The 27,822-nt window shown below is 42.6% G+C and overlaps 1 protein-coding gene across 2 annotated transcripts in view; it reads left to right on the plus strand.

Moving 5' to 3' along the window:
• Positions 1-27,822, plus strand: part of GNPAT (glyceronephosphate O-acyltransferase) — a 127,553-nt gene that overhangs the window by 40,518 nt on the left and 59,213 nt on the right. For both annotated transcript variants that reach the window (XM_030196441.1, XM_030196442.1), the window contains exons 4-7: positions 2,958-3,087; positions 17,913-18,040; positions 19,696-19,771; positions 22,073-22,224. In XM_030196441.1, coding sequence (XP_030052301.1) covers positions 2,958-3,087; positions 17,913-18,040; positions 19,696-19,771; positions 22,073-22,224 — 486 coding nt within the window. The remainder of the gene's footprint in view (positions 1-2,957; positions 3,088-17,912; positions 18,041-19,695; positions 19,772-22,072; positions 22,225-27,822) is intronic.

Consider the following 27,822-nt stretch of genomic DNA (forward strand, 5'->3'; position numbering starts at 1 on the left):
GGACAGGTCATGCTTGGAGGGCAGAGAGAGAGAGGGAGGGAGGGAGGCGCGGGGGCTGGCAACTATACAGGGTTCCCTCGAGGGCGGGGTGATTACGAACCCTAGGAACACTACACCGCTTCACTGCCACGCTGCCATGGAGTCAGCTTCAGAACATTGGAGGTGCGAATTATTTATATTAGATAAGTTCAAAAGCAGCACAGACCTCTGGGAAACCCCAGTATCTACTCCATTGAGAATACTGACTATTTAACTCTACTCTTTGTAGTCTCCAGAGATCGGACCCGTTCCCTCAGTGCTAGGAGCTCTTTGCATTGAGTACACATGTATGACTTCTCACCAACTGGGTGATAATCAAACCTGTGACACTTGGTGCAAAAGATTGGCTAGCCCCCATCTTACTGCTGGACTGCTGCCGACATTTTATTAGTGATTACTTATGTCGCTAATGCAGTGGTAATATGTAAACTGTCGTTCCCTAAGATTGCTAGTTATATGCTAGGCTATGCTAATATTTATTTTTTTTTATTATTACTTTTTTAATGTTATTAGTAGGTTCCCCTCTATGGATATAAGTAGACTGTATTTCTAAGAGCTAACTACTGGATGGTAGAGATGCCCTAATTTAAATTTGTAGCCTTCTAATTTTTTCAAGGATCTATAAATCAGAGATTACGCCAGGGCTGGGTGGGAGGAATTGAAAGTGTAATCTGAGGCTTCCTGTGCCTATCTGTGCTTTACTGATTCAATGGTAACTGTAAAATAGCCTATGGTACTGTAACAGAGATGTTATATGCTAAGAAAAACTGTTCCTTAAACATATTTGCTAAGTGAGCAGAGTAACTTAAAATAAAGTCCCTGAGGTTACCCGTTTAATTCTAAGTCTAACTTTTCCCAAGTTTAAAAACAATTTCCTACAAATTCTTACTAGCGAAGATATCTCTGTCTGGAAGTCTTCTCACAGCACCTGTTCCAGGCGGTAGTTATGAAAACTTGGATGGATTAGGACCTATTTTCAAGCAGATGCATTTCATGTTATAGTTCAATCGCTTCTTTCTGTTCTTACCCCCATAGCCTCTGAACATTTAGCCCCAATCCATTAACAAACCTTGTAGCCCAACCCTCCTCATTCCCAAGGGGTCACTTTCTCTCATGACCCCTTCCCATCCCCTTCAGTCACTTGGATTGTGCACACTTCTGGCACATGCCTCCCATCCCCTTCAGCTAGACACTCCCTCCTTTTATATACTGCTCATGCTACTTCCGCCTGCCCCAAGTTTAAAGCAGAGTCGGCGCTGCATGGGCTTTTTAAGTATAGGCCTGTGGTGAGGCTCTACCCTGCCTTCTCTTGCTCTGTTCCTTTCCAAGGCATGCTTCTTTTGGAGGGGGACTGGATATGGTAGCACTTCAGCATGGGCCTATGCTTTCAAGGCCTGCACTGCACTCTGTCTCCTTTTAAATTGGGGCTGGCATGAGAGAAGGTAGAGGAATCGCTCCATGGTGCGACCGCACCTTGAGTATTGTGTTCAATTCTGGTCGCCGCATCTCAAGAAAGATATAGTAGAATTGGAAAAGGTGCAGCGAAGGGCGACTAAAATGATAGCGGGGATGGGACGACTTCCCTATGAAGAAAGACTAAGGAGGCTAGGGCTATACAGCTTGGAGAAGAGACGGCTGAGGGGAGACATGATAGAGGTATATAAAATAATGAGTGGAGTGGAACAGGTGGATGTGAAGCTTCTGTTCACGCTTTCCAAAAATACTAGGACTGGGGGGCATGCGATGAAACTACAGTGTAGTAAATTTAAAACAAATCGGAGAAAATTTTTCTTCACCCAACGTTTAATTAAACTCTGGAATTCGTTGCCGGAGAAAGTGGTGAAGGCGGTTAGCTTAGCAGAGTTTAAAAAGGGGTTGGACGGTTTCCTAAAGGACAAGTCCATAAACCGCTACTAAACGGACTTGGAAAAATCCAAAATTCCAGGAATAACATGTATAGAATGTTTGTACGTTTGGGAAGCTTGCCAGGTGCCCTTGGCCTGGATTGGCTGCTGTCGTGGCCAGGATGCTGGGCTCGATGGACCCTTGGTCTTTTCCCAGTATGGCATTACTTATGTACTTATGTACTTATGTACTAATGTAGCAGCAGCAGCCTGGAAGGAGAGGTAAGTTGCTCGATAGGGAAGGGGAGATGAGAATGAGATGCTGGACAGTGAAGGGAGGGGAATTAGAGAGGAAGAAGAGATGCTGCACACCTGAGAGGTGTAGAGAGGGAGCAGACAGTTGAAGGTTTGCCTAGGGCATCTGATAACCCTTGGTTTGGCCCTACTTGCCCTAGTATTACACACACAAATAGTCAGATGCCATCTAGTTCCCAGTTTACAGAAATATCCATATCCTATCTACCCTGATTTTGATGAACATGTATACCCTGGCTGAGAATTGGGATGGGGGGGTGCCTTTTTTTTTTTTTTTTTGTTGTCATGCACACTTTGAATTTTGCTATGATCTCACTTTTTAACATACATTTTTATGATCTAGGTAAAGATTATGCCTTGTTTTTGCATGCATGCTAATTTGTAAGTTGTGCAGCAACAAAAATATTTGCAAAAAAAAAACCCCCCAATACAATTAAAAATATGGAAGTAAAAATAGTAGGTATATTTGAAGAGATGAGTTCTAAAATCTGTTATGAGCTTGTTTTTGAAAAAATGTACTTACTGGAAACAACCATAGGATGTGTGAAATTTGCACTAAAAGATATTTATTTGTAAGGTATATGATAGTCGATGAAAAAAAGTTCTTACATTTGGTTAGAATTCTTGAAAACAGCTTTTTGTGCTGAAAATTGAATTGTTTGCTTGCACCATCTGACCTTTTTACTTTTTAAGCCTGTAATGTCAGTTTATGCTTTGTGACATGTCAGGGTGAACTTAGTCTTTGTGTTTTCTTCAAAGCTGACTCAAGTCATCCAAGAGCATCCTGTGGTTCTCCTGCCTAGTCACCGGAGCTACACTGACTTTCTGCTGCTATCTTACATCATGTTTACATATGACTTGCCTGTGCCTGTCATTGCTTCAGGAACAGGCAAGTATTCAATTGAACAGCTCCTCTTTTAAGGCAGACAGGTAAATCTGGGTCTATCTCCATAATTTAGAAACTCCAGTGACTTGAAGCATCTGTTCACTGTACATGATCCTGTTACAGGGGTAAGCCTTTGCAGCTGCAGAACCCAGGATTAATCGGTCAGTTTGGAGGTAACATTTTTGTGTGTAACATCCTGCCTTTATTTTCTCTACTCTCTCTCATTTATGATTCTGCTACTGTCTCCCATCTCCAAGCCTCACTCTTCCAAGTCCCCACTCAGTCCCCAAGCTCATCCTCCAGCTTCCCAGGGTCTCTTTCTATCTCAGTGGGGTCAGAGGTCAATGTGCTTCTAGTCACTTCTGCTGCCACAGGCTTCTCCAACACCTTTCAGGTCAGACCAACTGTTTAACATTACAGGACTGAGAGGAGTTTTGCTGCTACAGGAGTGGCTTAGAAGCACTAGATGGCCAGCCCTGGTCTCCTGCTGGTCAATAAATTCAGGGACAGCACTGCCTCACCTCAGTGGTTCCAGTAGGCCATAGGGAACAGCAGTAATCCAGCAGTTCAGTCCTGTATGAGCTGTCTGAGGGGAGGGAGCAGTAGTGGTATGCCTGCTTTTTGATTTGTAACCAAGCCACAATGGGAGGAAAGTGCAAGGCATGCTCCAGTTGCCCAAGGTCTGCTTGTAAAATAAGTTTCCTCATTAGTTCAGTAATCTGCTGCAAACCAATGGGGTAAGCAAGTTCCAAAAAGGTTCCCAATGAGCCTGAAAGCAACATCAGGAACCGTGTTCAAGGTTGATAATGAATGACGCTCCATCGCTGCTGACTGTAACATCGCTGCTCACCACTTCCAGTCACTTTTGTAAAATACATTTCTTTCCCAGTTAAATAGCTCGTTTTATGAAACCTAAAAAAAACCTGCGAAAGTAGGTCGAGTATTTTATTTATTTATTTATTTATTTATTTATTTATAGCATTTGTATCCCACATTTTCCCACCAATTTGCAGGCTCAATGTGGCTTACATTTGCCGTAATGGCGGTTGCCATTTCCGGGTAACAGAATTACAAATGGTATTGCGTTAAGGTGCATACATACATGGAACGTAACATACATGGAATAGATCATGATATATATAGATATATATACCATGTGCATACATACATGGTAAAGAAGAATACATTATGGTATTGCATGAAGGTTCCTGAATAATAACTTGGATTGTAACGTACATTAGGTCATCGACTAAAGCGATCATTTTCGACATTAGTGGTTGTTCATTTCTAGCAAAGAGGTTAATCAGTCAAGTGATAAGATTTTGGTTTTGTCTAGATCGTGTAAAGTCTTATTATTTAGTGTTTAAGATGGATGTTTATGGTATGCCTTCTTGAACAGATCAGTTTTCAGTATCAGAAATCATATCAAATAACATTTCAGGCTTAGATTGTACCTGCCTTTCCAGAGGTAGTTGACATAAACTACATTATTCCAAAAAGACAGTATCTACGGACACCTCCAGAACACGTGACCCAAAGTAGCTGGTTCATGTGTGCATTTCCGAGACTTGGGCATTAAGTCTTAAAGTAGCTAAATATGCCGTATGTGGAGAGCCATAAAGCCGGAGATAAAACTGATATTGCAATTCACCATGCAGTGTATCCTGTGTTACAGCATTTCTCTGGAAGACATAACACTTAAATTGCTCATCAGTAGTGGAAATGCCCAAGTCTGTATTCCATTTGTTGATATAAAGAGCATGCAAATAGGTGGGAAAATGTGGGCTACCAGTGCAACAAATAAATAATTGAAGTTGTTTATGATAGCACCTCAAGGGAGCCAGCAACTGTGCATCCAACCAGTACATCTTTGTATGATTTTCATGAGAGGACAAGGAGAGCGCCTGATTACTCTGGTTTTAAATTAAATATTTCCAAATCGGAGGCTGTGGCCACCGAGACTTCAGTGCGTAGGACATGGAGAGGGACCTTTCCGTTGAGGTGGGCCATGAACTCTTTTTGGTATTTGGGGGTTCAGTTGCCTCATTTGTCTAGGTTGTTGTGCTTCCTTAATGTGGGGGCACTCCTAGATGCAATGAGGCAACAGATGGAAGGGTGGTCAGCATTGCCCTTGTCCTTTTGTGGCTGGATTAGCTTTTATCGGCTGATAATTTTCCCCAAGTGGCTCTGTATGCTCCAAGTTCTGCCAGTTCATCTCCTCAAGAGAGAGAGTTTGCAGGTGGCCAAAATGTTAACTAAATATTGCTGGAGTGGGGAAAAAGGCAAAAATATGTTTACCATACTTTATGTATTTATTCCAAACTTTCTATACCACTTTAACTGACAAGCAGGGCAAAGCGGTTCACAATTCTAAAACAAAAATCAGAAGGAACGAAAAGAGAACCAGAATATTTGATAGGAAATAACACATACCATTCATAAAGAGAACAATGTACATTCAGGACATATACTTTCAGGATAACCAACTTCCAAGTCGATCATTTCAGTACTCAGGTGTTCATATTTGCGTTGTTCATATTTGCGTAAACTTGTTCAAAAAGCCAGGTTTTCAATAGTGATTTAAACTTTTTCAAGGAGGTTTCACTACACAAAAATAGAGGCATAGAATTCCAGGGGTGACGAAAAAAGAAAGCACGATGGCAAGTGATCTCCATTTGAGCTATACGAGGGCTTGGCAACACTTAGAAACCTCAAGACACGTGCAGGGGAGTAGGGGATCATCAGACTGGACAGATACTGTGGAGCTCTTTTATGGAAAGGCCGAAATACCAGTAGCAAGATTTTAAACTGGATACGGAATCTAACTGGGAGCCAGTGATGATCCTTCAAGTACTCTGGTACGTGATCTGATCTTGAAAGATGACAGAGGAAACGGATGGGCCATATTTTGAAGAGTTTGAAAATCAGACAGGGATTTGATTTTCTTCCAGCGCTGTTCGACTTGTCGGCCTTGACGCTTAAGAAGATGTAGGTCCCCGTGATACCAGGGGTTCTTATAAGAATGAACTGTAAGTATAGTGTCCCAGGAGGAGGTCTGGTCCAGGAGGGAAAGGTCTGCAAACTCTGTAGGAAATCACAACCCTAGAGATGGCAAGGTTGAAGTATCACCTTGAAAACATTGCTTAAAACGATGCAGTGGTAAAGTTGATAAACCTGTCAATTGAAGGGAGAATTTTATAAAATAGTGATCTGACCATGAAATTGCCTGACTAAAAAAAGCTGATGGAGAAGGAAGAAACCTGAGAGGTAATCACAAGATAGTGTGTCCAGCCTGGTGTGTTGGACAATCAGTCCACTGAATTAAAGATAATTCTGAGAGAAGTTTTTTGAAGTGACATGGACATATTGTTGACATGGACATTGAAATCACTAACTGTTGAGAGATCTGAATAACGAATGGCTAAATCAGCAAGGGCCTGATGACATAAATCTCAAGCAGAGGCAGTAAGAGAGGGTGGACAATAGAAGACAGAGAGATAAAGAAGGGAACGAGCACCAATTTTTTAAACTACCATTGCTTCGGGATAAGTAAGAGATTGGGGGAGTTCTATGACCTTCAAGGTAGAGTAGATCACCGCTAAACCACCTCTACGTTTGGAAGTGCATAGCAGAGAAAAAGCATCATAACCCAGAGGGAGACATTGGTAAAGCAGCGATTCTTACCCTGATTTTGGCCACCTCTCGGTTAGTCAGAATAATTGACAACCAGAGGATAAAAAAAAATCCTTAATTAGAGAGGTCATCTTTTCACTGGACGACAGTTTAACACTGCTAATGACAGAGATTTTGAATCTGAGGGTGGAGGGGAAGTTCAGGAGGGAAAAGAAGACAAACATCGTAATCGGGGATACTGGGAAGGACACAACTTGGTCAGAAATCCTGAAAAAAGCACAGACAGCATACAGTCAACCATTTAACATAGGTTAACAGCAGGATGGCATGGTACTAGGTAACTGAATATAGATCAATATTAAAACTATCTAAACATTTAGTCACTACCTGGATAGTGCCTGGGGAGTACAGTTAATATAGCTGCTCAAAGGTTACACAATATAACTGCTCACAGGGTCTCAGTGAAGAGATCTTTCTATCTCCTCTCCATGACTGAAACCGGAGAAAAACCCTGTATTTCCAGACTGGATTTGAACTCCTGGGCTAATCAGAGCCCGTAACAGCACATTTTAAAGTATACTGCAGGTACTTTCTCTCTGTGCTAAACTAAAGAAAGAGCAGTCACTTTCTGCCACAGCTTTACAACAAGAAAACACTGCCAATAGGAGAAATACACTTCAAGAAATAATTAATACAGTTTGCAGGCCTAAAAACCCAATGTTTTGTCACAACTCCTATTTTGTATGAACAGCTGCTCTATGCACCTTTATAGCGTTGGATTTCTCTTGCAGGTTCCTAATCATACTTTGCCTTATTCATTGGGTAGAAGGGTCCTATTCAGGCCCCTAAAAGATACTTGTGATAGGTTGACTCAGTGGATGGGCTGTGCTCCCACAGATATAGGCCAATTACTGATAAAGAGAAACCTGTACTTTCTGCCTGGTATGGAAAATATTGCATTTGAACGTTCGGCAACCCGGGGCTACTCTTGAGTAGGAAATGTGCTCACAGGGGAGAGTGTAATGATGAGCTTTGAGGCGTTTCGTCAACAGATGGTAATATAGTGGAGGGACCAATTTGCTTTTTCTTAACACTATATTAACTGCCTTGACCCTAAAACCTTAAAATTGAAATTGGGAATTAAGGGGATTTTTTTTTTTTTGAATTGGTGGTTACTGAGCAGCTTACTATTTCAAGGCTTTTTAAATCAGTCCAGCCCCTGGCTAGAGGGAAACACTACCAGGGGGTAAAACCAAATGGGGATCCATCTTAGGGTGATCCTTGTTAGAGTGGAATGTAACCAATACTATTTACAGAATGCCCCAGCTGATCTGGGGGGCTGATTTGAGAGAGTTTGTGTTCTGGGTGCTCCATTGGGTATATTTCAACCAGGTGCAGATGCATAAGGCAGGACGATTGGTTTCTCTGACATGTTAGGTGCGATGGTAGTGACAGTATCTTCTGTCATGCAATGTGGGATTGTCCTCTCATACAGCAATTTTGGTCTGCCATTACACTATATTTGAGTACTTTATTACACACTTGTGTTTCTTTTACAGTGGACTTGGTTCTATTTGATTTAATGAGGTGGTTGGGCACCTTGGACACAACATAGAAGGCACTACTTTGAAATTTATTATAGTGGGGGAAAATGCATCTTATGTTCCTGGGTGGCTCCAGAGCCGCCATCTATTTGGACATGGTTTGCCGGGGTTCATTGCCTGGCATTGTGGGAGGCACAAGGTGCAGCACTTTCTGCAAAAAGAGAGAAGAACTATCTTACTGTTTGGGATCCATACTTAGTCTCTTAACACAGGTAGCAAGGAGTTTGATTCTGAATCACATGTATTCACTTAGTAAAGGATAGGACAGTGATGGCGAACCTTTCAGAGACCGAGTGCCCAAACAGCAACCCAAAATCTAATTATTTATCGCGAAGTGCTGGTACTCATTATGGGCGGGGTCACCACATATGACTCCACCCCTATGATAGCCATACCCCCTTACACCAGCCATGGCGCATATAAACAGACATCATTGAAAATATTATACTAGTATAGGAGAAAAAAAATAACATGATTTTCTTTCATTATAAATCATTTCTGTAAGTTGTTACAGCTCCAGTATACCCAGTGCAAAATAAGACAGCAGATGTAAATTCTCAAATTGGACATATTCCAAACACTAAAATGAAAATAAAATGATTTTTTCTACCTTTGTTGTCTGGTGATTTTGTTTTTCTATCCATATTGGTCCTAGTCGTTGATTCTGCTGCTCTCTATCTGTTCTCTTAACTCCGTTTCCAGGGCTTCCTTTCCATTTATTTCTTTACTTTCCTCCTTTCTTCTTCATTTCTTGCCTCCATTTATTTCTTTACTTTCCTCCTTTTTTCATTTCTTGCCCTCCATCCATGTCCAGCCACCCTCCTCTCCCCTCCAGCCACAAATGTCCAGCCTCCCTCCCACCCAGCACTCAGCACCAGGCCTCCCTCCCAGCACTAAGCATTAGGCCTGCCTCCCTCCCACCCAGCAGCACCCAGCGTCAGGCCTACCTCCCTCCCACCCAGCACCAGACCTCCCTCCCTCCCATCCACTCAGCACCCAGCATCAGGCCTCCCTCCCATAGCATCAGGCCTCCCTCCCAACCACCCAGCATCAAGCCTCCGTCCCACCCAGCAGCACCCAACTTCAGGCCTACCTCCCTCCCACCCAGCACCAGGCCGACCTCCCTCCCACCAAGCACCACGCCGCTTGCCCTCGCTCCCTCCCTCTTCCAAACAAGCATCAGCCCGTCCCTCCTCCCTCCCTCCCAGCACCACGGCCCCCTCCTCCTCCTCCTCTGCAACTGAAAAATCGTACCAGGTTAAGGCAGTGTCGGCAGCAGCAACAAAAAGCGTAGTCTTCACTCGGTGCGCTTCCCTTCTGTCTCGCTCTCAAGCTCTGGTCCCGCCCAGAGAGCTTGAGAGTGAGACAGAAGGGAAGTGGGCCGAGTGAAGACTACGCTTTTCATTGCTGCTGCCGGCGCTGCCTTAAAGGTACGTTTTTTCCAATTGCAGAGGAGGAGGGGGGTGGTGCTGGGAGGGAGGGAGGACGGGCGGGCTGATGCTTGTTTGGAAGAGGGAGGGAGCGAGGGCAAGCGGCGTGGTGCTTGGTGGGAGGGAGTGAGGCCGGCCTGGTACTCGGTCGAAGGGAGGGAGGGAGAGTGGGCGGAGTGGACCAGCGACTGGCGCACGTACCAAGGGAGAGGGCTCTGCGTGCCCTCTCTGGCACGCATGCCATAGGTTCGCCGTCACCGGGATAGGAGATTTTAGTGTTGCTTTATTGTATCCACTTCATTGGACTGTTGTAATCTTTGGGTTTGGTGGTGGTGGTGGGGATTCAGTTGGAGAGACAGTTGTATTTTATTTGTACTTCTTACAAGGGGCTATTAGAAACCAAGCTCTCTGCAGTGTTTGTGTTTTTCACTTTTTGGTTTGTCTTACCATTTTCTCAAACAGATTTGGAATAAAATTACTGTAATTCTAACCAAAATAAAGTCCAAATTTTTCAAAATGTCATCAGTTTCCAATTTAATAGCAAGAGACAGAGTTCCAACAGAAAGCTGCTTAAAACAAACATGAGGAACTAAAAATTTTAGATTGCATTTCTTTTATAGTAGGAAAATGCAATATATCGTGCTCATGAGTTCACTTTACTTTGAGAGCGGACAAAACATGAATCATTTAGGGCCCCCTTTACCAAGCTTCTATAAAAGGGCCCTGCGGTGGTGTCTGTGCGTGGATTTGCCGAAAGCCAAGGCCCATTTTACCACAGCAGGTAAAAATCCAAAAAAAGGAAATGGCTATGCGATAAGTAAACACTTGAGGCACAGCCATTTCCGGGGGGAGCCCTTACTGCCACCTGTTTAGGAGGCGATAGGGGCTTCCACATTAACCCAGCAGTTATTGGGCAGTGTGCAGCACTGCCTGATTACTGTCTGTTAATCCCCCCAACAGTAAAAATAAATTCCAATTGTGCCAGCAGTAGTGCTGGACTGGCGCACAACAAAGTCATGGTAGCTCTAGTGCCGCTTTGTAAAAGGCCCCTTTAATAAGTTTTGTGAACCACAGAGCATAATTGAAAAAGTATATAGGCTTGAATAGCTAGCAGGGCAAATTCTGCCCCGTTGCTGCTTTGTTTTCAAAATGAGTGCCAAGACATCTGGCAGACATTTTTAAAACACGATGACGCTGAGCAAAATAGCGGCAGTGGGCAGGAAAGAGTGTTCTTTCTTGCTCCCACAGAGGCCACTAGACCACTGTAGAACTGTAAAAAAAATAAACACTAGCCTGTGCTCAATTTAACATTGTTTATTGATATATCAAAATATGAGAACATAACAAGTCTTAACAAGACAAGATATGTTCTAAATTCTGGACAGAGGCCAGTTTTTTTTTTTTTTACATTTGTACCCCACACTTTCCCACTCATGGCAGGCTCAATGTGGCAGGCAATGGAGGGTTAAGTGACTTGCCCAGAGTCACAAGGAGCTGCCTGTGCCGGGAATCAAACTCAGTTCCTCAGTTCCCCAGGACCAAAGTGCACCACCCTAACCACTAGGCCACTCCTCCACTCCAGTTCCTTATATAAGGAATTTGGCATCATGAACACAAAAGGATCAAAAGAATACATACAAAGATTAGTTATTACAGGAGCATGGGTTAGTTTACAAATGACTGCATCGTCTTTGTGATAGTCTTTCACCCCTTGACCCTCAGATTATCCATAATATATTGAAGTCATAAATTGCTCCCAAGTTAAGATACAAATAACTTACAATGTTTTTCCATTCCTATAGGTTTCTGGATCACCTAACAGCTTACCCTGCTCTTCATAGTTATTAATATTATTAGCATTTGTATAGCGCTACCAGACATATGCAGCGCTGAACATCTGACACAAAGAGACAGTCAGCGCTGAGCACCTGACACAAAGAGACAGTCCCTGCTCAAAAGAGCTTACAATCTAAATAGTGAAGTAATACACCTTCAGAAAGTGGTCATACTAACTAAATTTTAACATACTATTAAAATATATTTCTAAGGTAGAATATTTCCCACACCACAAGGGCCCTTCAAGGTGGAACCCAGAGAAGGCCCACTGAGGCTCGAGAGGCTGTAGTGTGTGGTGGCAGTGGGGGGAGAGCCTCTGGGCCCTCAGACACTGCCCGGTTGCCCAAATGGTCAGTCCGCCCCTTCCATAACAACATTGTTTTATCTTTGTTCAATTTCAAGCAAGGATCCATTTCTCAGTGCATCTTGTCTGCATTGTTATCCATGACTTTCCTCCTTTAGTGACTCCAATCAAGTGTTTCACCACCAGCACATTACTGAAGATAGTCTTCAGAGCGGGGATGGTCTGAGGGTGATATTAGGGACAAAAGCTTCAAACTGCTGTTGGTGATTTTCTTTCTTTTAATCTAAGATAAAAACTTACAAAAGTTTGTAAATCCATTTTTTTTAAAAGGTGGCTTCTGCTTTGAGTGACTTTAACTGTTTAGTCATGTTGTCCCTTTTTCTGATTTTTTTTTTTTCTTGATTTCGATCCTTAGACTTGAGTAGAGAGATGTGGTAGCCGTGTTAGTCCACTTAAAGGTAATAAATAGAAAGAAAAGAAAATATGATACCTTTTTTATTGGACTAACTACATTTTTTGATTAGCTTTCGGAGGTAACCCTTCTTCATCAGGTTGGAAATAAGCAAATGTTGATATATAACAGTATATGTAAGTGAAACAAAAAGCATTCCAATGACAGGCTCACAAGATGAGGGGGTGGGGTTGGTTAGGTGAGAGACGGGGAGAGCCAGTTGGATGAGGGACAGGGAGATATGCATATAAGTACATAAGTAATGCCATACTGGGAAAAGACCAAAGGTCCATCGAGCCCAGCATCCTGTCCCCGACAGCAGCCAATCCAGGTCAAGGGCACCTGGCAAGCTACCCAAACGTACAAACATTTTATACAAGTTATTTCCAAAATTGTGGATTTTTCCCAAGTCCACTTAGTAGTGGTCTATGGACTTGTCCTTTAGGAAACCGTCCAACCCCTTTTCAAACTCTGCCAAGCTAACTGCCTCCACTACGTTCTCCAGCAATGAATTCCAGAGTTTAATTAGGCGTTGGGTGAAGAAAAAGTTTCTCCTATTTGTTTTAAATTTACTACACTGTAGTTTCATCGCATGCCCCCTAGTCCTAGTATTTTTGGAAAGCGTGAACAGATGCTTCACATCCACCTGTTCCACTCCACTCATTATTTTATATACTTCTATCATGTCTCCCCTCAGCTGTCTCTTCTCCAAGCTGAAAAGCCCATGGAGCAATATAACGGCATTATAACATCCTCACACCTGTTTTCCATACCTTTCCTAATAATACCCAACATTCTATTTGCTCTCCGAGCTGCAGCAGCACACTGAGCAGAAGGTTTCAGTGTATTATCGATGACGACGACACCCAGATCCCTTTCTTGGTTCGTAACTCCTAACGTGGAACCTTGCATGACGTAGCTATAATTTGGGTTCTTTTTTCCCACATGCATCACCTTGCACTTGCTCACATTAAACGTCATCTGCCATTTAGCCTTCCAGTCTCGTAAGGTCCTTCTGTAATTTTTCACAATCCTGTCGCGAGTTGACAACTTTGAATAACTTTGTGTCATCAGCAAATTTAATTACCTCGCTAGTTACTCCCATCTCTAAATCATTTATAAATATATTAAAAAGCAGCGGTCCTAGCACAGACCCCTGAGGAACCCCACTAACTACCCTTCGCTATTGTGAATACTGCCCATTTAATCCCACTCCCTGTTTCCTATCCTTCAAGCAGTTTTTAATCCACAATAGGACTTTTCTTCCTATCCCATGACCCTCCAGTTTCCTCTGTAGCCTTTCATGAGGTACCTTGTCAAACGCCTTTTGAAAATCCAGATACACAATATCAACCGGCTCCCCTTTGTCCACATGTTTGTTTACTCCTTCAAAGAATTGAAGTAAATTGGTCAGGCAAGATTTCCCCACACAAAAGCTGTGCTGACTTGGTCTCAGTAATCCATGTCCTCGGATGTGCTCTGTAATTTTGTTTTTAATAATAGCCTCCACGATTTTCCCCAGCACCGACGTCAGACTCACCGGTCTATAATTTCCCGGATCTCCCCTGGAACCTTTTTAAAAAATGGGCGTTACATTGGCCACCCTCCAATCTTCTGGTACCACGCTCGATTTTAAGGATAAATTGCATATCACTAGCAGTAGCTCCGCAAGCTCATTTTTCAGTTCTATCAGTACTCTAGGATGAATACCATCCGGTCCAGGAGATTTGCTACAGTTTGCTGAACTGCCCCATTACGTCCTCCAGGTTTACCGTGAAGTCAGTAAGTTTCTTCGACTCATCCGCTTGAAATATCATTTCCGACACCGGTATCCCACCCAAATCTTCCTCGGTGAAGACCGAAGCAAAGAATTCATTCAATCTCTCCGCTACATCTTTGTCTTCCTTGATCGCCCCTTTTACCCCTCGGTCATCCAGCGGCCCAGCCGATTCTTTTGCCGGCTTCCTGCTTTTAATATACCGAAAAAAAATTTTGACTATGCTTTTTTGCCTCTAATGCTATCTTTTTTTCGTAATCCCTCTTGGCCTTCTTTATCTGTTCCTTGCATTTGCTTTGACACTCCTTATGCTGCTTCTTGTTATTTTCAAGGCATTATAGTATTTTTGGTCTTATTCACCATCCCTTTTCTAATAATATTAATGGAAATCTTACAAGCCGTTGGAAGAAAATTAAATTTTGCTAAATTCAAGTAATTTGATCATAGAGTTTAAGCTCCAATGATGTGTTACTGTAGTCTAATTTCTCTAATACCAATGTGTACATTATAGCAGTCAAAAGAGGTATTGATTTTCCATGATTCTTCAGTATTTTTTTTTTATTTTCCAGTTTGCACATTGCTCTTTTTATTATTGTTTGCTACAAGTCAATTGTGTTCCTTTCCTTCTGTAAAATAATAAGCTTCCTGATTCCGCAACAAATAGTCCAAGCAAAATACCTTTTAGCAGTTCGAGTAATTGTGTTCTTTAATGAAACAAAACATTGGTGTGTACAATAGTTCAAATGTCTTTAAAACTAATCACATCTGGATAATTGTGATTCAGAGAACAGGCCAGAAAACCTGACAAGATTTCAGTCTGTTTTGTTTAAAAAATAAAATAAAAAGGGGGGGGGGGGGGTCTTCTGGAGCTCTGAAAAGCAGTTTGAAAAAAGGTATTATAATGTAATGTTAGAAAACAACTTGTCTGCAGTTGTGCAGCATTCTTATGATGAGTCCTGTTGGCCTAATTGTAATTATTGCTAAAAACACATACAAGTCCAGTGGATCTTAGATTCCTTGGATTTCTTTGTCCTGGTCAAATAACAAAAATTACTTCCTGATTTCAAGAAAGATAGTGCAGGAAATGTTCTGTTCAGTTTATATTTATTTTATATTTATTTATTTATGCTGCTGCTGTTCAGTTAAAAATTAAGTGAGTGATAATCCGGCATTTATATGTAGGTAAATAGTCTTATTGCCACCTTCCCCCCCCCCCCCCCGCCGAATACAGGTAAAAAAGCACCGCTGTACCTGTGGAAAAAGCGAGTGGGGTCAGAGGAGGGGAAATACAGGGTGAAAATTCATGTTAAAATCTCTGTGCATATGTTCTGGTATACACTCTGGTGTAGGTGCAAAGTATGAGTACTTTATGCCCATGTGGTGCACACTGGCAGGTTTTTCAAAGGGAAACTACAATGAGTTTTTCCATTTTAAAATGAGCTGGCAGCCTGGTGGGGGGCAGGGTCTCCAAAAATGCCAGTGTTGCCATTCAGCAGTACCTCTATCAGGTTGGATGAAGATCAAGGTGCCGATCAGAAGTAAACGTGGGTGCTAGAGGCCATTAGTGCCAGACTAGTGCCTGCGTTTTTTATCGGCATACAGTACTCAGAACTGGGAAGCACATGAAACAACGAGCTCATCAGCTCTGAGTGCAAATAGCATGCAAATGCATGCTGAACAGGGGAATTAATTTTCCTTCACAATGCTCAGCAGGCAGTGAGCCAAACAAGGGCACTGCTCCCACAGCAAACCCAGTCCCACCTCAGAGCTGGCATTAGGGTTTGCCAAGACATTGGGGAGGAACTGAGACCCTGTCGAGCATGCATTTGCATGCTTCCAGGCCCCCACCCCCACCCCGCCTAATACAAGGGCCTGGAAGTCCGTTGGACCTCCGGCCCCCCCCCTCCCTACTCCCAAAAAACACATGCCCCAACCACATTTCCAAAATACTTGGTGGTCCAGTGGGACCCTTAACATTTTCATGGAAGTTAAGCCCCACCCACTGCATCCCAAGATGCCCCGGGCAGGGCGCCACCATTTTGAAGTGGCATCTGCAGGAAGAGGGAGGGAGCACTAGTCCCTCCCTCCCTGATTGAGGTAAGGAGGGCTTGGCTTGCCCTCAAACAAGTAGAGGGGGGGGTCTATTAAAGGTCCCACTAGACTACCAGGTGTTTTGGAATTTTGGTAGTGGTGGGCTTATGTTTTTGGAGGGTAGGGGGGTCTGGAGGACCACAGGACCACCAGGTTTCAAGTTTGACAGGTCCAGGGTTTTGGGTTGTGTTTTTTTTTTTTTTTGACAGCCTGGACCTGTCAAACCTCTTGCAGGAGGTTTGTGCCTGAGCATGTGCCGGTGGTATTTTTCCCCGCATTCGTATGTGTATTAAGAGAAATGGAAGTGTCATGCTATCTGAACATTAGAGGCGGGGCAGGTGCAAAGATTATCTAGAAATGTTTAGTTTAGGCCTGCTAAATATCAGACTTAAACTAATCACTGTGCTGGCACTGTCGGTGTATTCAGCACTGTTACCTAGCCAGATAGGAGCACTGAAAATATAGGTTAAGTTAAAAGAAGTGGCTGGTGTTTATTCAGTCAACACAATGACCGACTTAAGTTATTGACCCCTATATGTTTAGGCATTTATGACCATGTCCTACTATGGGTAGAGTTTTGTGTGAAGTGAAGATGTTCTGAGGAGGTGAGTTTCTTATACTGACGCTGGTGGGAATATTTCAGAAATCTAGAATTATCTCTTGCCTGTCTTTTCATCTTGTATATGCTATTCTTCTGCCATATATGGTGATGGAAAGGGGTTGCTGTGAGCTATTTAGTTCAGTTGATTATTCTGTTCTGTTAAATGCAGAAAGCAAACTGTACACTCTGAAACGTACCTGATGTTTACACCCATTTACACACACCTAGATCCTCTCAACAGAGAAAAATACAAGCCTTACCACATGTGCCTCCCTGCTAGTCTACCAAGACATGCAGTACCATGCCTCTCTCCAAGTTTCTCACACAGTCATATAGAGCCCGACTGAAACCAGGATCTTCCCTTTCTGCTGAGCCAAATCTGTGATCGAAATTGGCTGCTCTGTTTCAGCAGAAACCAAAACTACCCCAGTCTCACCCAACCACCTGTTGGCACTCCCCATGCCTACCTTAAGAAGCAAGCCCTAGTGATCTAGTGGCCTCTTTGGGGGACAGGAACAAGCCCCACTTGTTCCTGCCCCATGCAGCCATTTTGTGACTGGAACCAGCATGGCCAGGAATCTCACTCCTGCCCATGCGTTCTCCTTCAGCAGTTTCGCAAGGCTAGTGCATGAAGTCTCAGCAATCATTTTGATGGAGCAGCAGCACAGGGCAGGAACAAGTGGTGTTTGTTCCTGCCCTCAAAGAGGCCAGTGGACCACCAGGGCTTTTTGCTTAAGGTTAGGGCCTACAGGTGTTTGTGCAGGATGGAGGAGGGCAGAGAGTGATCACTGGGGGGGGGGGGGGGGGGGGGGGGGGGGGGGGGGGGGGAGAGAGAGGTTTGGTTTCAGCTGAAAACGCATGGCATTTTCGGCCAAAACCTAAACCCAGATTTAGGACCAGTTTCGGTGCTGTTATTAAGTAGAGGAGTGTGCTGTTATTGATATTTGGTCAGCCTCTACAGTTGTGCTTGATGCCTGTAATAGAGGAAGAGGAAATGCATCATCATGTGTTTGCACTTTTCAGCTTTTTTTTTTTTTTTACCCATATGAGTGGTACTGAATTGAAAGCTTTGCACCAACAGCAGCTGTTTCTATTTTCTAGACTTCTTGGGGATGAAGATGGTTAGTGGACTGCTACGAATGTCTGGTGCCTTTTTCATGCGACGCACATTTCATGGGAACAAGCTCTACTGGGCAGTGTTTGCTGAATATGTGAAAACCATTATCAGGGTAAGTAAGACCAAGTGGGTGTCTGGAAGCCTCTGGCCTCATCAAATCATGGATGGGATAGGGCTCCTGGTCAGAGTTGGGACCATGTGCAAATAATAAATATCTACTGTACCTGAATGTAACGTCTGAGAAAGGTGTGAGCTAAATTCAATTCCCTTACCCTTTCCTTTTTTGGGAGGGGGGTGAGGGGAATTGAGGGGGCAGCTGCAGTTGGGTTATTTCAAACAGTAACAGTTTGATATATGAATGTAGTAACATGTATTATACAGGGGGGCTTAGTGGGTGATGCTGTGTACAGTTGCTGGATTAGACCTCAAGGACTGGCTCTCCGTGGGCTGATTGGGGCTTGTGATGCTGCAAAGACTGTGTTCATGGTTCTGGGGGAAGTGGGAGGGAAGAATGATCCCAGGCCTTGTGCAGAAATAATACCAAGAGGACAACATTTAGCTGTGCAGAGAACAAATAATTGAAACGGATAAGTTATCCATTTAAAGTTAAGCATGTTTCTAACAGTTATGCATTCAAGCATGAATGCTGAAAATGTGGCATAACTTTAAACCGATCTGTAATTTCTGTGTTTGGATGTAATGCAATAAGTTAGATGGTAAGCAGTACTACTTTTAAATCTGCCTCATTTTAACATGCATAAGTTTGGCCATATAGCAACTTAGCCAATAACTGTTGGCCATTGGCCATTTAAGTACTGTAGGCAACCATATAAGTGCTTTTGAATATTGATCCTTTGTGGCCTGACATGGGTCTCATGTTTGCATGGCTCTGGTTGGAGCCCAGGAGTGTGGCTACTGGCTAAGGATCACTACTGCAGTGACTGGGCTTAGATGAGTTAAAAGAGGGCTAGAAATAGAGGGGAAGCCGCAAATAGTTATAAATGAAGGCTTATGCTACTGAGGCCCCATGAAGATTGCTTCCAATTGTGCTAGAAGCCCAAAGGAACGGGGCAAACTGTTGAAATAATAAAATGTCTTCCTATGTATTGCTTAGTGGCACCCTGCATTCTTTGTACATTTTGGTAGTTATATTTAACATGGTGCTATATATGGTGCCCACTGCTCAGGATAGGCAGATGGTATGTTGCTAGATAATTTTGGCTAATCTTTACAGCTAAAAAAGCTGCCAAGTTTTAACCGTTTGTTGGCAGAATGTACTGATCTTTGAAGGGACAAAGGATTTACATCAACAACTCCCTGACACTGTTGCTTTGCCGAAACACGGCTCATGTCGGGTCCTTTAATAAACTTTAGATGCCAACCCATCCTTGGAGGTATCTTGTGCTCTTTTCACTTGGCTATATCATTTGTTTCCATCAGTGGCCACCTTTCTTTTACGTGTTCTCCAGCTGTTTCTGCACAGACATTATTGTGAACATTGTGGCTTGTGAGACTGTTAGGTGACTTGGTAAAGCCCAAATAAGCAAAACAGAATAGAACCCCAGAGCATTGCATTGCATCCCTCTGCCCTGCTCTGTTTCCATTCAGTCCAATAAGTCGTAATTGACACACCTTTTTTAAGGATGATTGCTATCTCGCCAACAGTGATCCTCCACTAGATCTAGATGGTAGATGGAAAAACCGTCAAAATGGTTTAAAAGGTGCTTTGATTGCTGAACGTCAAAAACAAGGTGTGTTCTCTTGCAGAAAGGCTATGCTCCTGTTGAGTTCTTTGTGGAGGGGACAAGAAGCCGCACCTCTAAGACTTTGACTCCTAAGTTTGGTATGTTTGACTTTGTGCATTGTAAGATGTAGAAGTTGTTGATGTGATCACGTTGTGGAGGAGTATTTTCTGATTTTTTTTTTTTCTTGAAGGGTTTACTTTATTGAAAGAAAACAGTAATAAGGACTTCCTTTGTCAGAACCTGTAGTAGTGGTGATTCCACATAGAATAATGTAATATAGTGCCACTCTTCCTTTTTGCTCACCATGTACAGTATGTTTGCTCAATTACACTTGCTCCCTTCCTGTATATCACCAAAATAAATATATTGCCAGAAGTTAACATCCAGAGCTCATTGTCACGAGACTTGAAACTCTGAGATCAACCCAAACTTCCTGCACTGCATGGCTCAAGCTTGCAGAGAGCCAAGTCTTGGTGGGGAAGCAGGATTCACGCTGTTTGTGCTGCAACTGAAGCCAGGTAATGGAAAAGAAACTGGATTGGGGGGGTGTACATGAGCAGGAGAGACTGGATGAAGGCTGGTGGGGGGGTTACATGAGTGAGAGATTGGATGAAACCAGGGGTGGGGAGGGGATGATACACTATCGTGTTTTGCCACTATTTAATGAAATATTGCCTCAAAATGTGATAGTGCGTATTTTGGCCCTCTGAATGTTACAAAATATAAAATGTGGCCCTCAATGGAAAAAGGTTGGTCAAGTCTGGTGTAAAGTAACAGAGTTCAGTATTCAAAAGTAACTATCCAGTTATCTAGATATTTCCCTTAGCCTTGGCATTGCAGCTGAAAACCCTACAGATCACCTCAGCACTGGGCAGTCCATGGAGAGAACTGACAGTTATTCAGTTCACTAGCTGAATAACTATCCAAATAAAGTTAGGACAGCAAAACAAAGCTTCCTGACTTTAACTGGATAGCTATCCGGATGGAGTACCTAGGGGGAGATGCATTAAACGTAGAGGCCAGCAAAGTGCTTTTTTGACCGATTCTAGCCAGTTTAGCAAGCACGTTATTCAGCGGGAGATGCACAAAGGGGTTCTGTGGGCTGTTTTCCGTTCCCAGCGGGAGACAATGGGAATGGTATGCTAATACATTTAAATGAGCTGGTCAGTATTCAAATGCGCATTCTGAGGGATGCACAGCTGTTTGAGCGATGCACAGCAAGGACCACCTACCTCTAGCGAGCAAAATTTAACAAGAAGTCTGGAGCAGCTGTAACTTCTCAGCAGAGCAGTCTCCTAGTCTCTGAAGTGTCCCTGGAGCTGTCGGCATGCAACGGAGTTGTATGATCGGAGGCTGCAGCAGCAGGACCACCTGAGCTGCACAGTCCTAGAAATATTGTCTGCAGATGCAAAAAGTGCAGCTAGATCTGTGCTAAACTTCCCTCCCAGGAGAAGCATTGCCTTCAGTGCGTGTATGAAAGCTGTTCAGGGTATACGCATAGCAGCCATGCTTATCGGTTGACTGCTATGTGCGTGCCCTGGTGCTTTCCCCTACCAAGCACCATGGTTAAAAGTCTGTGCTGCTCATTTGCATGCATTTTCTTTAGTGAATTGCCTGCCATTTCCACCTCGCTAATTTTTTACTGTGGTGGAAATTGCGGGCAGTTCTTTCTGGGGACATAAGTATCACCGCTGTCCAGATAGAAGTACTGCTCTGCGAGTGCCAGTAGATGCTGAGCACCCCCATTATTGAGCAGGTTCCTTTATGTCCAGTGAGGGCTTATTTGTATTATTTGGCACCACAAATCATTTTGAAATGTTGATGCCTATGCTCATCACTTTCTCTGGACATTCAGAGACGCCTGTAATCCAGATAGCAGCCTTGAATATTATGTGTCTTATTTTGGCCAGCCCGGTTGGCAGTTAAAACCTGCCAGTGTTAGCTGGATATTGCATGAATAGTTATTAATCTTATTCTGTAAATATAAAGGGCCTTGGACAGATATCACTAGGCAGATAGGGCCAGTGCAAGGATATTTATTCATCCTAGAAAGACCTTCAGTCTTGTGGCCTGTGGCCTTCTCCCTCATCCTCCAGCAGTCATGATCACTTCAGTGCCATCCCTCTGAGAAAAATCTGGGTTATTTAAAAAAAAATGCCCATCCCCTCTTCTCCCCTCTCCATTACACATTAGTCAACCTCTAAGTTATTGCTTCTAAGCCATTGATATTTAGAGGTATACAGAATAAAAATTATGGCTGAAAAAGCCAGTGAAGCTTTTTAGTAAGTTTTATTGCTCAGGATTTGTATGTGTTTATAATGCAGTTCACTTGCTTTAGTATATTTTCAGACTTCTGGCTCAAATGTTATACAACTTCAGACTTATTTTTCATGTTTCAGGGCTTCTAAGCATTGTGATGGATCCATTTTTCAAAGGAGAAGTTTTTGACACTTACTGTGTGCCAGTCAGCATCAGCTATGAAAGGATATTGGAAGAATCACTTTATGCATATGAGCTTTTAGGTGTGCCAAAGCCAAAGGAGTCTACATCTGTATGTAAATGCATTTCTCATTCATATACTGCATATGCTATGTACACATGTAATATATTACTTCCTGAATTCACCTTATTTTTTGTTGTTTTTTGGGGGGGTTCTTTTTACTTGAAAGGTGTTCTGCAAATTGTACGAAAGAAGCAGAGATGAGATGAGCCTAAAACATACAAGTGGTTATTTTTTTATCATGGATGCATGCTTTGTACAGATAGGCAAAGCTCATAAATGCCTTTCTAACATTATATATGTCTATTTTACACACACACCACACAGCGAAGGTGATACAAAAATGGAAACTATACAATGTTCACTGGAGTCAAAACTTCATTCACACACATCCAAGACTCGAGTCGTGTTTCGGCCAAGGATGTTTGGCACTTTTAGTTTCCAAATTTTGCTAAGCAAACCAGTGGTTTAAACTCAGCATGCTAAACAAACCAGTGAATGGTGTGAAATGCGATCAGAGAGCTTAATTGTTCAGAATCACAGTGTACAGAGCATGAGCATCATCAAAACGTGTGCCGAGACTTCAAGCAGCGGCCTCGCAAGACTTCAGTGTAAGTCTTGCGAGGCCACCGCTTGAAGTCTTGGCAGCCATTTTAAAGAAGCAGCAGCGGGTAGGAAAGAGTGGAGCTCTTTCTTGACCCGAAGAGGCCACTAGATCACCAGGGTGCATTGAGGTAGGTTCGATGTGGGCACCCTGACTCAGTGCTGGAAGGGAGGTGGATGGATGGAGTCGTGAAGGGGGGGGGGGGGGGTGCTGTAAAAAGGGTGAATGGATTGTGGGTGCAGGGAGGGGCTGGAAAAAATTGGTAAGGGGGATGTACATGGAGGGGAGGAGGAAATAGAGCTTATGGAATAGAAGGGGTTGGAGAGGGGGACATGCTGCTCATGGATGGGGGGGGGGGGGAAGGAAAAGGGGACATTCTACTCATGGGTGTTTTACTTTTTCAAAAATGAACATCTTTTTTTAATTGTGTATTTAGCAGAGTACGAAAGAAAATGTATTTGTTACTTTTACCAGTATTTTCACTGCTTATAGAATCTGGTTTTCATGGGGGGGGGGGGGGGGGGGTCAAGGTGACTGTGTGATGAGGTGCTGAGCAGTGGGGATGGGCAAGGATGGGTTAGATTCCTGCGGGGAAGGGTGAGGACAGGTTAGATTCCCACAGGGACAGGTTAGATTTCTGTCCCCTTGCAATTGTCTAATCTATATCAGTGATAACTAAAGATTCATTTAGGGTAGGACTTCAAGTCCCTGGCTGAACAAAGCCCAGTGCAAGGATAGGACGTCTGGAGACATCACAAGAAACTAAGCTAAATTTGCAAATGCACATCCAGAGCTCAGAGTGTCACTGCAACCCATCTCTGAAAACAAAAGAATTGGTAGAAGGAAATATTAGATGGACCAAATCTTCCTAATTTGTGAAAAGAAGCTCAACTACATTGAGTGGTGTAGAATGAGTAGAAGTGAATTGGTCTTTTTCAAAAAATACAAAGACATGGAGTAAAGAGTAGGGTGATTAGGGTAAAAAAAAGATTTTAACCCGTCCCCGTGGGATCCCCACACCCAGTCACCAATATGCCTTAAAAGGCATGCCAGGTTTTTATCTCTGTATATTGGAAAGCCCTAACCCGCCGCCCCCCACCCCCCAATCCAGTTACCAAGTAAAAAGACCAGTTTAGTTTTTAGCTTTTTTTTTTTTTCCTTTCCAGCAAAGCTTTTTGCGATTTCTTGATGCAATATCCATAACCTTCCACCGCCCATTTTAGTGGGGAATTCTCCTACCCAGCCTTCCCGGAGAGATCTGGAAGTGGATGCACCCTCAGATTTGTCCTTATTGTTTGTTTAATAATTTATATTCTGCCTCTCAAAAGGCAGAATACATAAAAACCTTCATAATCATTAAATGTCAATGTCGAAGATTGATTATTGTAATACTTTATATCTTGGAATTGCAAATTCTAGAGTTCGTGTTGCAAGTGATTCTGAATACTGCTGCTAGGATGATAATGGGAGCTTCTAGGTTTGAACATGTGATGCCTTTGTTAAAACAATTACACTGGCTGCCAATAGCATATTGAGTGCAGTGTAAAAAATTTTCAATAATTCATCACAAATATTGGAGATTTATCTATCAGGGAGACTGTTAAGTTCTGAAACAGCAATGAAATTATCTACAGAGGATGACAGCAGGAAGATGTACCGAAACCCGTGCAACAGCCTTTTCAGTAGATGGTCCAGTTTTGTGGAATGGATTGCCAGGAACACTGAGATTGTCGTTGCATGAGACAATTTAAGAAGTTGCTGAAAACACATTTTTTTTTTGTTAGTGTTTTGGTGAGGATTATTACTGTTACATGAGCAGGAATGGGATAAGATGATGAAAGTATGGTATAGGTATTTATATTTATAGTATTTATTTTATTTGTTACATTTGTATCCCACATATTTGCAGGCTCAATGTGGCTTACATAGTACCGGAAAGGCGTTTGCCATTTCCAGTGTGAACAAATACAATGTGATGTTGTGATAAGATGTAATTTAAATGGCAAAGTCACAGTAATAGTCATAAGGTGGGAGAGTAACGTTGTGTTCATACATGCTTCGGTTTTCTTGTGTAGCCAAGGTCAGTTCTTTAGGTTGGATCGAGAGGGTATGCTTTTTTTGAACAGGGTGGGTTTTAGTATTTTCCGGAAGTTTAGATGGTCGTGCGCTCCACAATTGTGTGCTTATATAGGAGAAGCTGGATGCATGGGTAGATTTATATTTAAGACCTTTACAGCTTGGGTATTGTAGGTTTAGATATGATCGTGTTGAATTGGAGGCGTTTCTGGTTGGTAGGTCGATTAAGTCTGTCATGTACTCAGGCACTTCGCCATAGAGAATTTTGTGGACCATGCGTTCTTTGATTGGGAGCCAGTGTAGTTTTTCGCGGAGGGGTTTTGCACTTTCAAATCGCGTTTTTCCAAATATGAGCTTGGCTGCCGTGTTTTGAGCAGTGTGCAGTTTCTTTAAGGTTTGTTCTTTGCATCCTGCATAGATTCCATTGCAGTAGTCAAGGTGGCTTATTACCATCGATCGTATCAAGTTGCAAAAAGTATCCCTCGGGGAAGTATTGTTTCACACATTTCAGCATCCACATTGAGTGGAACATTTTCTGTGGTGGATTTTACTTGGCTCTCCAGTGTAAGGTTGTGGTCTATTATGACGCTGAGGATTTTCAGGCTGTCTGAAATAGGGAGGCTATGACCTGGGGTGTCGATGCTTGTGGGGTTGTCTGTTGTAGTGGGATGAGAGGACAAGACAGTGTGTTTTTTCTTTATTGAGTTTTAGTTGAAATGCGTTGGCCCATGAGTCCATGATGTTCAAACTTAGCTCGACTTTGTTGGCGATTTCTGTCAATTTGGTTTTGTAAGGAATGTAAATTATGACATCGTCTGCATAGATGAAAGGGTTAAGGCCATTGTTGGAAAGGGACTTGGCTAGTGGGATCATCATTAAGTTGAAGAGGGTCGGTGATAACGGTGATCCTTGTGGTACTCCGCAGTCTGCTTTCCACGGTGATGATATGATTGAGTTTGGCTTTACTTGATATGGCCTTGTGGTTAGGAAGCCCTTGATCCAGCTGAGTGTGTTTCCACTAATCCCGAACTTGTCTAGCAGCCTTATTAGTATATTGTGGTGTACCATGTCGAACGCGATCGACATGTCAAATTGGAGGAGGAAGATGCTTTTGCCTATTGCTATTTCTTGTTTGAATTTGTCTAGAAGGGTGAGTAATACTGTTTCGGTGCTATGAAGGGGGCGAAATCCTGACTGTGATTCGTGTAGTATGGAGAATTTGGTTATATAGTCTGTAAGTTGTTTGGTTACCATGCTTTCCATCAGCTTGACTGCCAGCAGGATGGACGCTACTGGTCGGTAGTTGGTGATGTCCATCTTTTTTTCTTGGTGTCTTTTGGTATTGGGGTGAGTAGAATGTTGCCATTTTCCTTGGGGAAGTGACCTTGTTGTAGCATGTAGTTCAGGTGAGATGTGAGGTCTGCAATGAAGCGTTCCGGGGCAGATTTCAGTAGGTAGCTGGGACAGGTATTGAGTTTGCAGTGAGAGTTGGAGAACTTCTTGATCGCTTAACTGTTTCGGCGGTCAGGGAGGTAAAGTTTGACCAGGTTCGGTCAGCCGGGTATTCACCAGAGGTTGGGTCCAGCTCATTGAGGAAGTTTTCAATGTCAGTATTGACTTGAGGTAGCATGTTGCATAGGTTTATGATTTTTTCGTTAAAATATTTGGCGAGTTTCTCTGCGGGTGGGATGTCTGTGTTCATTGTAGTTACCGTGTTGGTATCTAGGAGTTTGTTCACGAGTTGGTGTAGTTTTTTCGTATCTTTGTGACAGGTACCTGTCTCTTGGTAATTTTTTTTATTATATATGTTGTTTTTATTCTGCTACCTTTTATTCAGAATACACATTTTTTAAATAAAACATTAAAACAATAATCAAAATTAAATATAAATTAACAATAATTAAAACAGAATTACACAAATGTTTTCTAAAACAAAAAGAACAAAATAGTCTGAGTATCCACGTGTCTCCTAAAGCTTTAAAACTCATGTAAGAACATAAGAATAGCCATACTGGGTCAGACCAGTGGTCCGTCTAGCCTAGTATCCTGTTTCCAGCAGTGGTCCATCCAGGTCACATGTACAGGGCAAGCAGTGACTTCCCCATGTCTATCTCAATAGCAGTCTATGGACTTTTCTTTCAGAAACTTGTCCAAACCTTTTTTTTTAAATGCACAGTAATAGCTGAGAAGAATAAAAATTAACCAGTGTCTCCAAAATTCTGAATAAACAGACTTTCAACTGGTATTAGTCATCATCCTGAGCAGACCAGGGAACTGGTTCCAGAGTCTCAGACCTGCAGTAGAAAATGTACATTGTCTCTTCAAAGTGAACTTTTCCAATTTAACTGTCAAATACATAGCATTTTCAGCCTGCAGGGATATGGCTGGTCTAAGATGAAAGCCAATTAATATGGAGCAGTATGACTTAATGCTTTGTGAATTAGCAGCATGGTCTTAAAAGAAAATTTCTTCTCTATTGGGACCATTTAGTTCACTGAGGCTAGGGGTAATATGGTGAAATCCAAACACCCCTGTAATAAGGTAGGCAGCTGCATTTTGAACAATTTGCAGTGATTCTGTTCTGCAAACTAGAAGATTCAAATTGTAATGCTTTACAGCAATCTAGTTTAGATAGGACAATTGCACAAATCCAACGTTTGAAAGTTAAACGATGTTTGAGAATTGCTCCTAAGCTATAAACCTGATTCACTAGATTTATTACTTAGTCATCTAATCTCAGCAGGCTCTTCCAGAAGAGGAGGTCCACATATGACCATCACTTCAGTTTTACTGATGTTTATGGCTAACTTATTATATTTCATCCAAGTAATGATATTTTTCATGTGGCCACATAAATGACCACGTGCTTCTTCAAAGGAGAATTCAACATTTTTAAAATATGTGAATATCTGCATAAATCCTATAATGTATATCTAAAGATTTTAGAAGCCAGCAAAGGGGAACAAGGT

Source organism: Microcaecilia unicolor, chromosome 3 (genome assembly GCF_901765095.1).
Source record: "Microcaecilia unicolor chromosome 3, aMicUni1.1, whole genome shotgun sequence".
NCBI classification, from domain to species: Eukaryota; Metazoa; Chordata; class Amphibia; order Gymnophiona; family Siphonopidae; genus Microcaecilia; species Microcaecilia unicolor.